Source organism: Gossypium hirsutum, chromosome A06 (genome assembly GCF_007990345.1).
Source record: "Gossypium hirsutum isolate 1008001.06 chromosome A06, Gossypium_hirsutum_v2.1, whole genome shotgun sequence".
NCBI classification, from domain to species: Eukaryota; Viridiplantae; Streptophyta; class Magnoliopsida; order Malvales; family Malvaceae; genus Gossypium; species Gossypium hirsutum.
The window spans coordinates 82,358,528-82,374,923 of record NC_053429.1 but is presented as its reverse complement, the minus strand read 5'-3'; the positions used below and the strand labels follow the sequence as shown (position 1 = coordinate 82,374,923).

The 16,396-nt window shown below is 33.1% G+C and overlaps 1 protein-coding gene across 1 annotated transcript in view; it reads left to right on the top strand.

Moving 5' to 3' along the window:
• The first annotated feature begins 4,527 nt into the window (after nucleotides 1-4,527).
• Nucleotides 4,528-16,396, top strand: part of LOC107961730 (GDSL esterase/lipase At5g45920) — a 53,801-nt gene continuing 41,932 nt past the window's right edge. Inside the window, exons 1-4 of the mRNA XM_016897819.2 lie at nucleotides 4,528-4,976; nucleotides 5,086-5,313; nucleotides 15,243-15,310; nucleotides 15,406-15,570. Coding sequence (XP_016753308.2) covers nucleotides 4,878-4,976; nucleotides 5,086-5,313; nucleotides 15,243-15,310; nucleotides 15,406-15,570 — 560 coding nt within the window. The 5' untranslated portion in view covers nucleotides 4,528-4,877. The remainder of the gene's footprint in view (nucleotides 4,977-5,085; nucleotides 5,314-15,242; nucleotides 15,311-15,405; nucleotides 15,571-16,396) is intronic.

Genomic DNA, 16,396 nt, shown 5'->3' with positions numbered 1-16,396 from the left:
AAATAGATATGTAACAGCCCGTTTTTAAGTCAAATCGAAACAGTGAATTCGGGACCACAAACCCAAAGTAGAAATATTTGTTTTACTATTTCTTTAAGGTCTACAGCTTGATAGAATAATTATGTGAAAATTCCATTAAGAAATTTTATCGATCGAGTACTCAATTTGACTAGAAGGAGTAAATTTCAATAGGTGCAAAATTTGAGTTCTATAGGCTAAAGGTAGTAATTTTTTATGAAATTCTAAATTAGAGGTCCTTAAATGGTAATTAGACCATTATTCTTTAGGATAGACAAAAATAGATATGGAATAGGTAAAATTTCAAAGTTTAGGTGAGGGGTAAATAGGTAATTTGGTAAATAAAGCCAAAATAACTAAATAAAAGATGTCATCTTCTTCAATTTAGTCCTTTATAGCTGAAATTTTGGGGGAGACCATAGCTAGGGTTTTGGCCAAGCTTCCAAGCTCGATTGTAAGTTCGTTCTTGCCCCGTTCTTAATGATTTTTATATTTTTGAGATCGTTGTAACTTGATTTAGCTATTTCAAGGACTAATTTGAAAGAAAGTTAAAGTATAAAATTTTACACATGTTGGATGTGCATGTATTTTGATGTTTGATGGTAGAAAATGCATGTTCGTTGTTAGTTAAACAATGTTTACAAAGTGATTTTCGGTAAAAAAGTCAAATAGAGACTTATTTGTAAAAGTCTATAAAATGTATAAAAAAGTGTAAATAAATGAAAAATGCGGGCTTTTATGAGTGCAAATAACAATTGGCTAGGCTTGGGTTGTAATGAAATTGAATGAAATTTATTTTACGAGCTTAGGGACTAAATAGTAAAATGTTAAAAAGTTAGGGGCAAAAATGTAAATTTTTTCATAATGTGTTTTTGGGCTGAATTGAATAATGTGATGATTAAATAAGTTAAATATGGTATTATAGATCAAGAAAAATGAAGTTTAGGTCTAGATCAGGGGAAAAATAAAGTAACCGACGAATAGATCCTTTTGGCTATTTTTGTAACCGAGGTAAGTTCGTATATTAAATAAGCTTTACTTTAAATGTGTTGAAATGTTTAATTTATGCATGAATTGTGTAATCGACCTTACGGACACATTTGATGATGATTTGGCAAGTAAGAAATCCCAAACGAACCTTAGGAATAGATTAGGATACAAGTGACATGTCACTAGGGGTTTATGTTATGTGATCCGTGTGCTAGTCCTGTACGTCCTACTGGTGGCTAAGTATACCGACATATGTTACGGTTACTTGACAGCTTGTGTGAGCAACACCGATAGCTACGTCTTAACTGACAGCTTGTGTGAGAAGACCCGTTAATGGCTCGAGGGTGAACATTTATGTGTTATGAGATAGACGTAGCAATGGCTACATATGTGACCCCTTGTGTGCAGGGTTTCTCGAGTATCTGAATTTACTATTCTGAGTGGTTCATTGAGTGTAACAATGATGAGACCAAGTATGAATTATTACGAGATGGTACAGGTATGTACTTAAAGCTTGTGATTATTAATTTGTGGAATGACGATGTCAAGGTAAGTTGTGATGGAAGTGAATTATGATCATGAGATTTTGGTAAATTGCATTATCTTATGTTAAATTACTTGCACATTAATGTATGGTAAGGTTAGCTTATTTCTTTCATACGAGCTTACTAAGCTATATAGCTTACTCCGTTTTCTTTTCCATGTTTTATAGTGTCACCAAGCTAGCTCGGATTGGAGATCGTCAGAGATCGTATCACACTATCGAACTATTACTTTGGGTACCGATGATTTTAAACATTTTGAGAATATGGCATGTACAAGGACTTAGTCATTTTGTTATATGTGTCATTATGATTTGGCCAAATGTATTGGCTTGAAATTGTTAAGGGCTTGATGTGGTGTTTGGCCATGTAACTTGGCTTATTTTGGTTGAATTTGTTGTAAGCTTATATATATGTATACACATACGTGTGCAACTATCTCTTGTATGATGTGGTTTGTAAATGCCAGATAAATGGTTGAATGTGGCTTAATGGGTTTGTTGTTGAAAGGTTAAGGTTGGCTCATTGGTATGCTAGGAAAACTAAGTAAAATTATACATGTTATTGGTAGCCATGTTGAAACTTGTAGCATGTGATTTGGTTTAGTAAAATATGATGTTGTAAATATGTTGAGTGTGGATAATGGAATGACATGAATTAGCCTTGTTTGTTGATGTATTGGTTGACCAAGTGTGCTATGAATTATGCCTTGAGCTTGTGCATATGTAGGAGTAAATAAGGGTGACAAATGGCTTGGTAAATAGCTTTTATTTTGTCCACACAGGTAGGCACACAGGCGTGTATCTAGGTCATGTGTGACACACGGCTTGCCCCATGGGCATGTGCTTCAGTCAAGTGTCTCCTGCACCTTAATTTTGAGAAATAGAGTGCTTAGAATTGAGCACATGAGTAGAAACACCGGCGTGTGTCTCAGCCGTGTGAGGGACACAGCCTCAAGCATGGGCGTGTGTTTCAATCGTGTGAAGTCTGCACCTATTTTATGAAAATTTAATTAACCATAGGGCCTAGCACACGGATGTATGATTTGGCTGTGTGACCTCAATTTGTTCATGCTTTGTAAAACAGTGAGTTATACAGGTTAGTGACACGGGTGTGTGTGACCACACGACTTGCCCACACGAGCGTGTCCCAAACCACACCGGTGTGTGACCCCTATTCATAGAAAATATTTTCTAAGTTTTATAAAAATTTCTCGAGTTGTCGATTTAGTCCTGAACCACTTCCAAAGCATGTTTTGGGTCTCGTAGGCTCATATTAGGACTTTATGATTGAATGCGAATGGTTTTAATTTGGTCAGAAATTTGTGACTCAAAATTGTATGGTTGCTTGCGATGTAAGTCCGGTAATACCTCGTATCCTATTCCGGCGTTGAATATAGGTAAGGGGTGTTATAAGATAAGGAACCGAAAGTTGGTGCGTTAGGTGTACGACTTTTGTAGTATGTAGCATCATTCACAATAGTCGAATTCATGGCTCGAAACATTGGCAAATGATATCCTCTCATTGGCATTACATTGTTTATGAAAAGTAAACATGGTCATAGATATTTCGTCTTTGTAATGAATAACTTAATTACTATTCAATAGTAATTGACTTTTCATGAAAGAAGATGTAATGGTTACCATGAGATAAAATATGATCATATTGGGAGAACGGGTATTATCCCGGCAAGATCAAGAATATCCTATGAGGGTAACGCACTTACGACAATGTCATTGGATGAGCATTGAGTAGTTGCTTTAGTAATGGTATGTCGTTAGGGAGAGCTTAGTCACGATACTATAGTGGAATGACTTCATGACTAAATGAGTTTATAATTAATTAGAAAAATGCTGGAACTTAATTATAAATCATTTGATCTCTAATTACACATGTCCAATATTTGTAGCAATACTCACACTATTGACATTTACATGTTGGGAGGCAGTCAATGACCAATTGGTCACAGCTTACCCTCCCATCCTTATGTTTTCTTACAACAACCATTTTTTAAAATTTCAAACCGATGTTGCTATTATGTCAAGTGGCACCACAAAAGAAAAGTATTTTTCGTACCCATATATTATTTGTACTGTATTTAGGAGAAAATACATAAGTATTTTAATTCCAAACCGATGTTGTCAATGTATCAGGCGACACTTAAAAAATATTTTTTTGAACAGAATGATTGATTGATCATTGGGGGAGAGTTTAGGGTGGTGCGCTTGACAAGTTGGTGGCACCCAATGGCACTGTAAAAAACACCCAATTTTCATAATAATCACACCCTATACTATTTTCGTAATTAATTTTTATATTATTTTGATAAAAATCCCGAATTATAACAAATTAAAATTTTAGTAGTCATAATTCAATTATATATATTTTTATATATTTTGTCAATCCAACAATCAATGTTTTACATACACTCCACCTCGATAAAGATCACTACATAAAGCGAATTTTGGATCTTGATCCCAATGTTTCTTTTTTATGGGAAATGAGATTGACTTTGATGAGATTAAAATTAGAAAATTAGTTACTATTGCATTAAAATTGAGTATTGTCGCAATGAGATTAAAAATTATAGTGGGATGTGTATTTGGGTTACATCATAATGGTGACAATGAGATAAAAGTAGAAAATAACCATTAAAGACATTAAATTAAGTGTATATATAATAAAAAATAATTAAAATCATATTTATATTAAATATTATATTTATATTAATGTTAAATGATAGTAAAAAGATATTGAAGCGCTTAAACATTAGACACATTAATTTAAAATGAATTTATAATTTAACAAATTAATTAATATTTTATTTTCTAAAGGTTTGCAATTCTAGAAACATGTAACTTAATAACCTACACTTAGGAGTTTACTTATTCATCATTATCTATTACTTTGTTTTGAATTAACTATACTATGTTTTCCATTCTAATTATTTATTAGAAGTCCCCCCCATAAACATATCACAGTTCCTCTGATAGAATTTAATGTAAAAGTCTAAAACCCACTCAGTCATATCAATTCCAAACCATGGCAAATCTCATCGTTGGTTCCAACAAAAGCTATAGTTTACTGTTTAAATATTGCTCTGGTCATTGGTTAGATTTGAAGGGAAAAAAAGAAAGAGCCAAAAAGCCAAAAAAAATCCGACCAAAACCGTCCTTTCTTTAACCTTGACTTCTTGTCTGTATTTCCTCTCTCCTTTTAGGGTGCAAATAAGTTGGCGAGCATTTAATAATACCCATCTTTTCTGTGACAAACACAAGGCAATTCATAGTTACTGATAAGCTCCTCCTTAGCCCTTTGTTTGTAAACATGAGGCCAAAGATCTATCTGTTTGGAGACTCTATCACGGAGGAGTCTTTCGGTGATGGCGGTTGGGGCGCTTCTCTTGCCAACCATTTCTCTCGCACGGTACATATAGTTTCTTTTCTTTTTTTTTTAGTGGGCAGTGTTTGTGTTGTTTTATTTCTATGGTATTAAAGAGATTTTGAAAGTGGGTTTGGTGGTTTAATATTTACAGGTAGATGTGGTGCTGAGAGGGTACAGTGGATACAATACAAGATGGGCGTTGAAGGTAGTTGATAGGGTATTTCCAGAGGCGGAAAGCTCTGGTGCGGCGGCGCCACTTGCAGTAACGGTGTTCTTTGGAGCTAACGACGCTTGCCTTCCCGATAGATACGGTGCTTTCCAACACGTGCCACTTGATGAGTACAAGCGGAATCTCCACTCTATCGTCGCGTCTCTCAAGGTCAAGCTTCCGTCCTTCACCTCTTTAATCTACACTACTATAAAATTTGCTAACACTTATCCATAAAATCTGAACAGTCTCCTTGGGTATAATTAATCCGAAATAATATTTTTAGTGGAGAAAAAATATTAAAATAATATTCACTAAAATTATAAAATTTAGTCCCTATTATCTATAGTAATTAGAATTAAAATCTTCGCTTGTCATCGTAAATATCTCCATCACTATTATATTTGTGACAACTGATACGAAATCATCACAATTATTCAATATTTTTGTGATCAAATTTTTGACACAAATTTTAAGCAATTGTGATAAAAATAAATGGTCATAGGTAATCAATTTTTTTACTAAAGTTTTGATACTAAAATTATAAACAATTGTGACAAAATTGAATCATCAAAATTATTAAATTTTTTGTAACTAAAATGTTGAAAATAATATTGTAAGCAATTGTAACAAAATTAAATGCTTTTAATTATTCAACTTTTTGTGACTGAATTTTGTACACTAAAATGGTAAGTAATTATGACAAATTAAATTGTCATAATTATTAAATTTGTTTGTGACCAAAGTTTTTACGTTAATATCATAAGCAATTGTGATAAAATTAAATTGTTATAATAATTATTTCTATTGTAGAAATTATTTTTTATTTTAAAAATAATTTTTTTTCCACAAAAGTTGTCACAATAACTAATATTCTTGTGAGAATACTGCTAAGAATAATTATTAAAAAAATTGTTGTCACTCATGTTTAGGGGTAAAGTTAGAAAATTTTTTTAAAGAGGCCGGATGAAATTTTAATTTTTTATAATTTATATCTTTATAATTTATAAAGGATTAAATTAAATTTTTATAATTTTAAAGGGTCAAAGTGGAATTTTATCTTTATTAATTTAAATTTTTTAAAAAAATTTAAAGACTTAAAAAAATTTTATATTTTTAGGGAGGCCGGGACCCACGCCAGCCACCCAGCTTCGCCCTTGCTCATGTTATTTTATTAGTGGCAAAGGCCTCTTCTTTAACATGTATTAAAATAATATCTCATAAATTATATAATAATCAAATTTAGTTCGAAATTAAATCAACATTTTATGATAAAGCCTTAAAAAATAGGTTTCAAAGTATAGAAAGGAATTTTGTACTAACCCTTGATTTTGACTTATTTTGGTCTATTTAAATCTTTGTTTTTAGACCTTGTTACGCCTATTTTGATTTTGAACTTTAAGGCATGTTAGACCTTTGGACTTTAAAGCATAATTAGGATATTAAACTTTAATTTTTAATTTAAGCCTTTAGATCTAAATTTTAAATTGGGCTTCTATTCACAAAAAAGAAAGAAATTTAGCTTCTGAATTTTTATTGTATATTTATAAATAATAAAATAAAATTACAAAAGGGAAAAAAAATAAAAAATTGACACACAACATTGAACCACTTGTGCCATGCCTGAATATCAATTTGCCACCAACCCCTGCTGCCTGCCTACATCCCTAATTCAATCATGTCATTTGCCCACCCTCGTTGGTTATATCGACTGCCTTATCGCCTACTTGAATCCCCCACCCTTATAAGCAGAATAGAGAACCGAAAATAGAAGCAATCATATAGAGATATCAAATCCGTGACACCCCGAAGACTTATTAAAAACCAAACGAAATTTATATTTTAAATTTTTTTAATCTGTGGCACCTCAAAGACTTAAAAAACCATTTATTATTATTTTTGAAAATTATTTAATCTTTGAATCATGGATTCTACAAAGAAATTTATTGAAAAAATATAATATTAATTACTATACTAATCAATAAGAGTTGAAACCAGATAAATAACATAAAATTAAATGACTATGTTATGATGGCATTAACAGATAACAGAAATTCAACTTCACTAAAATGGTAAAATATTGAAGGATTGAAACACAATTACCACAAAAGCTTAAAATTAACCCAAGAGAAAAAATAACAAAAAATTAGTGTGAAAGCTGGGCAAGTTCTTCCAAACGCCATGAACTTTTAACTTTTTACATATTATTAAGCTATTATTTCATTAAATCTTAAAAGAAGAAAGGAAAAGAAAAACCTCAATGCAAACATAAAAATATATATAAGATTTAAACCGTTTAAATAAAATCATGGAAAATAACAAAATACTATAAGAAAAACATGAAATAATTAAATATTTTATTTTCAAATAATCAATCCACGATATAGAAAAAAAAAAGACAACTTACAATTTGAAATATCAATAAAGATGGCTCAAAGCTAGTATTTCTTTCAAACTGCCCACACTCCGTTCGAAGATATTTTAAACCCCTCACTTTCATTTCATTTTTTTAATAACAGCATAATTTTTTTTTAATAATCTCATTATATATTTTGATTATTATCTATTTTTTATACAATACTTAAAATTATTTGTAACCCTTCCTTAATCCATAAATAGAAGGATAATGCGTTTTAACGCACTCGAACACACGTCCTCTTACATTGCCAACAATATCCATACCAATCGAGTTAAGACTCAATTGACAACTATCCCCATTTGTTATCAAATTCGTAGGTGTGTGGAAACCACATATTTAGAACATATGTGTGGTTTTAAAAATAACATCCAATAAATAATAAAACATATAATTTGAAACTAATAATAATCACGACGTATATGCAAAATGTATGAAATTAAAATAAAAGAAAATTAGTTTAAATTGGGAGTGAAAAAATTAAATAGGTAAATACATTTACTAAAAAAAGATAAATACAGGAGATTAAGAATATTAAATGCAATCCAATTGCTTTCTAACTTGTATAGTCATTTTTCTATAGCATGTTAAAATGTCATCATGTTAGAAAGCATTAAAATATTTCATAAGTCCTTGTACTCTTCAAAAATTTAAAATTTAGTCTTTACAATTTTTTTTTAAAAAATTTAGACCTACTTTTTAGATTTTAAATTTCAAGTTCAATGGTTAACAATGTTAAAATTATTTTGTTAAAATTAAGTACATTACATGGTTTTTTTTTTAGTTACATGACTACCAAGTAATTTTTGTTTCCATTTCAAAGTATCACATTAATAAATTTAACAAAAAGAAGTTGCACTAACAACAATACCTAAATTTTGAAAATTGAAAAATAGAGGGACTAATTTCTTAAAAATAAAAGTACTATGGTTAAATTCCAAATTTGTGAAGATTACATGAACTTATGACATATCTTAACCTTTAACATATTATCAAAATGTTATCATGTTGGTGAAAGAAAAATTCAACATTAAAATTAGAGTTATAAAATGTTTATTTAACAATTGAATCATAGGTAAAGTGGTAATTTATTTAAAAACAAATTCTCATTAATCTTAAGTTGGTGTTGAATTGACTTGTGACACCAAGCTAGGTAACAAATGAATCATATGCAAAGTTCAGATTTTATGCATGTTAATAACATGGGTTCAAATCTCTTGGTTTCATTAAAAAAGCAAAAAGAGAAAAATACCCTAGTAATTATATAACTTATTTCAAATATGTAAGGGCAATTTAATATTTTTTTAAACCGAATTGATATCTAGTCGACTCGTGACTTTAACTCAATCAAGAGTTTAAATAATAACATAGATACAAATGATGAAATAGGTTGTGTATTAATATTAGCATTTTTTTATAATGAAAAAATTTGTATGGTGGCAATAATAATTAATAATAGTGACATGATATGTTATCACTATTACATCAATTCTCAAGAAAAAAAAAACTTGAAGGCAATTTGTATGGCCACAATAATAATTAATAATAGTGACTTTATATGATGTCACTATTACATCATTTCTCGAGGAAAAAAAAACTTGGACGCAATTTGAACATTTTATTAGTGACAAATTGGTATTGACAAATAGATTTGGTCATAAATATAAACTTATGGTAGCGATTTACTTGTGAAGTAATTTAAACAATCATAATTACATCATTATAAAAAATAAAATTATAGTGAAAAAATTATCATTATAATAATAATTAATAATAATAGTGATTACTAGATATGTTATTTCTATTACAATGTATTTAGTAATAATTATACACTTATAGTTATGATTTACTTGTGAAGTAATTAAATATTAATAATAGTGACAATATATATGTTGTCACTATTATATAATTTCTTGAGGAGAAAACTTCATGCTAATATTTAACATTTCATTAGTGACAAATTGATAGTGACCAATGAATTTGGTAACAATTTTACACTTGTAGTGGCTATTTATTTGTGATATAAATTTATATTATGACAATTACATCATTATAAAAAGTAAACTTTATCGCAACGAAAAATTTTATCATCACAGTAATGGTGAACAGTAGTGAGTATTATATTTCTCACTATTACACTATTTCTTGGGAAATAGAACTTCACGCCAATATTTAACATTTCTTAAGTGATGATTTGATAGTAAGCAACATATTTGGTAATAATTATACACTTATAGAGACAATTTTACTTGTGACATAATTTAAATCGTCACAATTATTGTTATAATAGTAATCAAATATTAATGAATCACAATTATTCATTTTACTAGTGTCACAAATAATCAACTATTTGTGATGAAAATCTTTATTGCCACAACTATATCAATACTAAAAATCTTAATTGTTGTAGTGTCTCCTTTTATTTATAATATGATAATTGCTTTATATATATATTTAGGTAAACAGATATATAAATTAACAAGTTCCACAAAAATATAAGATAATTATTTTATACATCTTTAATGAAATTTTAAAAAATCTCATCAAATAATTATTTAAAAAATGATAGAAAAATAAATAAATAGATGAGATGTGGGTAATATTTTAACTCACTCATGAATTTTATTTTATTTTAAAAGTAACCTCATCTAGTAATAATAAAAAATTATATTACAATTCATAAATTTATTTATCAAAATATGCAATTTTTTTACTTGAAAATGATTTTTTTATATATAATGCTTATTTCTATCAAAACCCTTAATCTTTAAATTGGAGAAAAAATATGTTTAAACGTGCCTAAATTTATGTGTTTGAATTCGTGTTCTTTTTATTGTAATTGTAACAATACTAACTAAATTAAAACTCGATCGATTACTTTAAAGAAAGTGATAGTATACGTGAAAAAATATCATAAACAAAATTTCTGTTCATAAATTATATTGATCGTATTAGTTTACTGAATTTTCAAGCTAGGATTGGAATTTGGGCGGTGGGATTGTGCTACTCTTTGTTTTCTTGTGTGTGTTTTATTTTTAAATTATTTAAAAACCCTATAGGTAAGGTAGAAGGGATGATATATATTTCAATTTTTTATATATTATCGTAAACTTATACATCACCCTTTTAACTTTGTGAAATCTAAATACTATGGAATATTTCTTCTCCTTTATATGATTTTAATATTGGGAATGCACATGGCATATGTCACCCTTTATTATATTTGGTAGAAAGCATGATCAGCCTCAGGCATTTTTGTTGGGAAAGTGGATCTCCGAATATCCAAAAAGCAAGGGATGAAGTGTGGGTGGGTAAGGCCCAGTTGTCGCTATTCTTGTTCGCCACTTGGCTATTATGAATATACCTTGTTTAATTTCCTTTTCAATTATTGCCTATAGGCTATACCCAGCTACTAGTGTCACGGGGCTAGACCTTTCGTCTCGCAATCCATGCGACCTTAGGCGATTCACTCGTTCAAACTCGCCCAAGTCAGCCTTTACTCGAATGAGGATTCCTTAAGAACTCCTCCAAGGCACCAACTCGTACAGCGGAAGCAAACTTGTGCCAAAAGAAGCTTATAAGAACAACAGAAAGCCACAGAAAAGATCGCACACAAGGTGTTTGAGTAAATGCTCTCAGAACTCTATTACTTTTAAGAATTCTCAAATACAATGGATGATCTACAAGTGAGGGGGAGGCTCTCTATTTATACTTGAGCTCTCTCAAAATCGATGGACAAGATACATTTACATCGACGGATGAGATTAACCATATCCCATGATTTAAGGGATTTACAAGATATTGCCAAATAAAATCCTATCTAATCTTACAAGATATGATTCTCTCTATCTTTGAAGATTAGTTACCATAGTTGCTTAAGTTGTCATATCTTCGCTACCGGGCCAACCAGGCTTCAATTTGACAGGCTTCTTTATCAGTTCCTTGAATCGGGCCAGCTCTCGTGGGCTAAATGATCCCCATCTTACCGACAGACCTCCTTGGGGCGCATCTTGTGCCATGGTCACGGGCCTTGCACTCTGACCCGTGACATTCTCCCCAACCCATTCTCGCAACGTCCTCGTTGCGACTTTCGAATGACACTGACTTGATTCACCATGGATCCCTCTCGTTGCCTTGGCTTCCTCCCGACTTGCTTCCCAATCGAGTTGTCCCTTCTTCTGGACTTTTTGCCTCTGCTTCCGTCTCCTCTTATCTTGAACCGTCGCACTCGTTGGTACATCTCGTTGGCAAGAAGTCTCCGTAGTAACTTGCCCCAATTTTGACTTGTTTCCTTTTGAACTGTCTTGATTCTCACACCTTGGCTTCGTGTTGCCCATAGTACCTCGGTTTCCTTGCTTATAAACTTTGAAAGGGCCCTTACGACCTTGCCAAGCCAACAAGTTAGAATTTAAAACACTATCAAAGTGTTCGCAATGTACCTTACTCACAGCATTTACTCGTCCTGACTGTTTTTGCATCGCTTCTTTTCCCTCGAAGTCCGATGTACCACCCACCTTTCCCATAGGTGTCGGCTCCACAGTCGAATCTGCAGGCTTCATATCAATCGCTTGCGCCACTAACACTTCCGAATGGCTTTTCGTAACATCCCGTTCTATCGAGTCAATGTTCCTCCCATACGAAACATCCTCGACTAGTTGGATTGACGACAAAACCTTTGTCCCAACCTTCATATCTCGATACACTGGCACAACAATCTTTGATAATGGACCAGTGATAATATGAATTTGATCGGCCCATGGATACAGAACCGTCTGAATCCTGTCAAGGAAGTTTAAGCCAAGCACATAATCGTAATCATCTAGTTGGATTACCTCAAATTCTTCATTTCCCTTCCATTCGCCGATTTGTAGTTCCAACTCACGAACTACTCCCACAGTTGGGCCCTCCTCGGAATTTATCGTCTTGATCTTCTAATTAAATTTCTTACCGAGAGACCAAGTTTCTTCGCAGCCTTCTCCGATATGAATAAATCTGATCCTTCTGTATCAATCAGAGCACTCCCATTTCGACCTGCAATGTTGATGTCTACGAACATCAACCCTTCCCTACCATTCCTTTTCTTCGGGAAGAGAATCATCGAATTGACTCTCGATGCCTTTTTCTCAATCGGCTTTTCCTCTTCCGGCTCATCACTCTTCTTGATAGCCGTAAACGTAGATACTTTTGGGCAGTCCCTCTTCATGTACGGTCCATTACAAAAGTAGCACCTCAAATTTCCCCTCTTTTCTTTCGGGCTATTGGGTCTTCTTTTCCCATTTCGTGGTTTCTTATTACCACCATCGCTGCCACTACTACTGCCATAATAGCTATGTCCCTCTTCATCTTACTCATGGTGCCCACCATTGCCCCTCCCATTGGGCTTGGAAGATTTGAACCTGTCTTTTCTCGAAACAAGTTCCACTAGGGACTCTGCCACCAGCATGGCATTGGTTAGTTCTTGAACTCCACGATGTTGCAATTCTTGCTTCGCCCATGGTTTCAGCCCATCCGTAAAAGAGAAAAATGCCTCCTTTTCGCTCAAATCTGAAATTTGAAGCATGAGTTCACTGAACTCCCACACATACTCCCTAACTGTGCCTCGTTGAGTAAGCCGCTGCAACTTTGCTCGAGCTTCATTCTCAGCATATTCGGGGTAAAACTGTGCCTTAAACTCCTTTTGGAACTCCTCCCAAGTCCCAATCTCGGTCCCACCACATTTCACATCAGTGGACCTACGTCGCCACCATAACAAAGCAACGTCAGTAAAATACATAGCAACAGTGTTTACCTTTGCAACATCATCCTCGATGCCCATCGCACGGAAGTATTGCTCCATGGCACAAAGAAAATTGTCCACCTCACTTGCGGACCTTGCCCCTTTAAACGCTTTCGGTTTGGGCACATCCATTGCTTGTTGCTTCGGCTTCGAAGCCAACATCCCACTACCTGTGGCAGCCTTGAAAACCTTGAGCTCCCCCTTAAGCTCATTGATCATCTCGAGGTCCCCCTTAAGCTCGCTGATCTCCTCCTTCAACGCTGTTACCATAGCCTCGAGAGCATCATCCTTCCTAGCCAGCTTAATTTTCGAGGAACCGATAGTATCCAACACATATTCCTTAAGTTGCTCTTGCATAGTTTGCAACCCATCATGAATACTATCACCGACATCATCAATCCTCTCTTTGACATCTCCCATGGATTCTTCGAGAGTGACAACTCGATCCTCCAAAGCCGACAACAAGTCCCTTGATCGACTTATTTTCCTGGCCCTTCCTCGGGTCTCCATTGGCTCATTCTGCCCAACGACTTCTTTCGACATCCCAACAGTGACTTCGAACCAACAGCTCGGATACCACTTGTCACGGGGCTAGACCTTTCGTCTCGCAATCCGTAAGGCCTTAGGCGATTCGCTTGTTCAAACTCGCCCAAGTCAGTCTTTACTCGAATGAGGATTCTTTAAGAACTCCTCCAAGGCACCAACTCGTACAGCGGAAGCAAACTTGTGCCAAAAGAAGCTTATAAGAACAACAGAAAGCCACAGAAAAGATCGTACAAAAGGTGTTTGAGTAAATACTCTCAGAACTCTATTACTTTTAAGAATTCTCAAATACAATGGATGATCTACAAGTGAGGGGGAGGCTCTCTATTTATACTTGAGCTCTCCCAAAACCGACAGACAAGATACATTTACATCGATGGATGAGATTAACCATATCCCATGATTTAAGGGATTTACATGATATTGCCAAATCAAATCCTATCTAATCTTACAAGATATGATTCTCTCTATCTTTGAAGATTAGTTACCATAGTTGCCTAAGTTGCCATATCTTCGCTATCGGGCCAACCAGGCTTCAATTTGACAGGCTTCTTTATCAGTTACTTGAATCTGGCCAGCTCTCGTGGGCTAAATGATCCCCATCTTATCGACAGACCTCCATGTCGCATATCTTGTGCCATGGTGACGGGCCTTGCACTCTGACCCGTGACACTAGTCTAAATTTCTATAAGGATTGGTACCTTTATTCGGTCAAAGAAAGGCAATAATTTCTGGAGGTCCAAAGATCACTTTAGGGAAACGTTTTTAAATTAAATATTTACTTAATATCATAGGCATAAGGGCTAAGGGTAGATACGGTTGCAGTTATAGTGGTCCTTCTCTTAGTTGGATTGGAAGGAAGTCCCTTGTGTGCATGCATATATTTCTAGAATGTTTATGTTGAGACAAATATTCATACGCCCTTTGTTATTATGGTTCCACTTTTGTGCTTCTCGAGAAGTAAAGTTGGGCCATTGATATAAAGGATTATATGATGGGAAGCTACCAGAGTTGAATATTTTAATTTACTTTCAATGATTATGAAAGAAGGTAAGTTTACTTATCAAGCATTACAGCCTTTTTCTATTTCTTTTTAGTTTCTTTTTCAATGTTAGGTACTTGGATTATTTAGCGGATTAGCTTTCTAAATCAAACATATGGCTTCTCAACAAATCATTTATGTGGGAACAGTTAATATAATCTCTTGTATTTACATTTTCTTTTTCGTCCTTCTGGGCCAAAGTTATGAGGATATACAGCGGTTATCATGGATTTCATATAATATATAGTATATAAATATATATGGTATGTATATTATTTGCTGGTTTTGCTCATAGACTGTGCTCTTCTATTTTGTGGTCTCAGAAGCGGTGGCCAAGTACTTTGATTCTCCTAATTACACCTCCTCCAATTGATGAAGTTCAACGCATTAGGTATTGTCCAACATTTTCTATTTACTTTGGCCTTTTAGATTCCATTGCGCCTTATGATCTCTATTATACATGCTTAAACTGGTGTTAAACCCTAGATATCCTTACGTTGAGAATCCATTGGGTTTGCCGGAGAGGACAAATGAAGCTGCCGGGGCTTTTGCCAAGGCATGTGTTGAAACTGCTGGGGAATGTGGAATTTCAGTGGTAGATCTCTGGACCAGGATGCAGCACTATCCTGATTGGCGCAATGCTTTTCTTAAGTATCTCACACTTTTCGGGTTTTAATAATTTAGATGCCTACTTTTCATGCATATATATATATGAATTTTGCTGAAATAACATAATCCCACATCTAAAAAATATAAGATTGTGGAGAGTTTATTATTATAAATAGGGGTTGCTTCTCGATGTCCACGAAACCAACTAAAAATACAACAAAGGCAAGTGCATTTAGCGATAAATAGTATAGTTATGGTGAATAAAGATATCGCTCTCAGACTAAAAGTACTAGCAATTACTGTCTTTCTATTATTTAATCGACAAATTGAAGTGATTGAGTTAAACTAAAATTAACTAAATTAATTAAATAAGAACTCAACAAAGAACAAATCAGAGAAATAATCGAATAATAACCAAGAAGTGAAATAATACTCAGCAAAGAAGCCAACTGGACTGCATCTGTCATTATCAATTTGAATTAAACAATTTATTCATTTAATATCCTGATATGTAGAAATCCCTAAATTATGCTAATATCACTCTTTAAGACTAAAAACAACTGACTCTAGGTTGATTAATTTCTAATTAAAACTCCAATTACCACATTAACTAGATCTACAAATTCCCCTATTATATTAGACTCTAATCCAGTAGATTTATATTGTCCTATTTCTAGAATTGCATGCAACTCCACTCAATTATGCTAGTTTTACTCTTAAATAGGGTCTATTCCTCTTTTGAATTAAGCACATTAAATATGAAATAATAATCCAAAAATATTAAATCAAGAATTAAGCACACATAGCCGAGAACAATATTCAAGTATTTATTGCGTAAAACATAAATCAAAAGACAATTCATCATAGG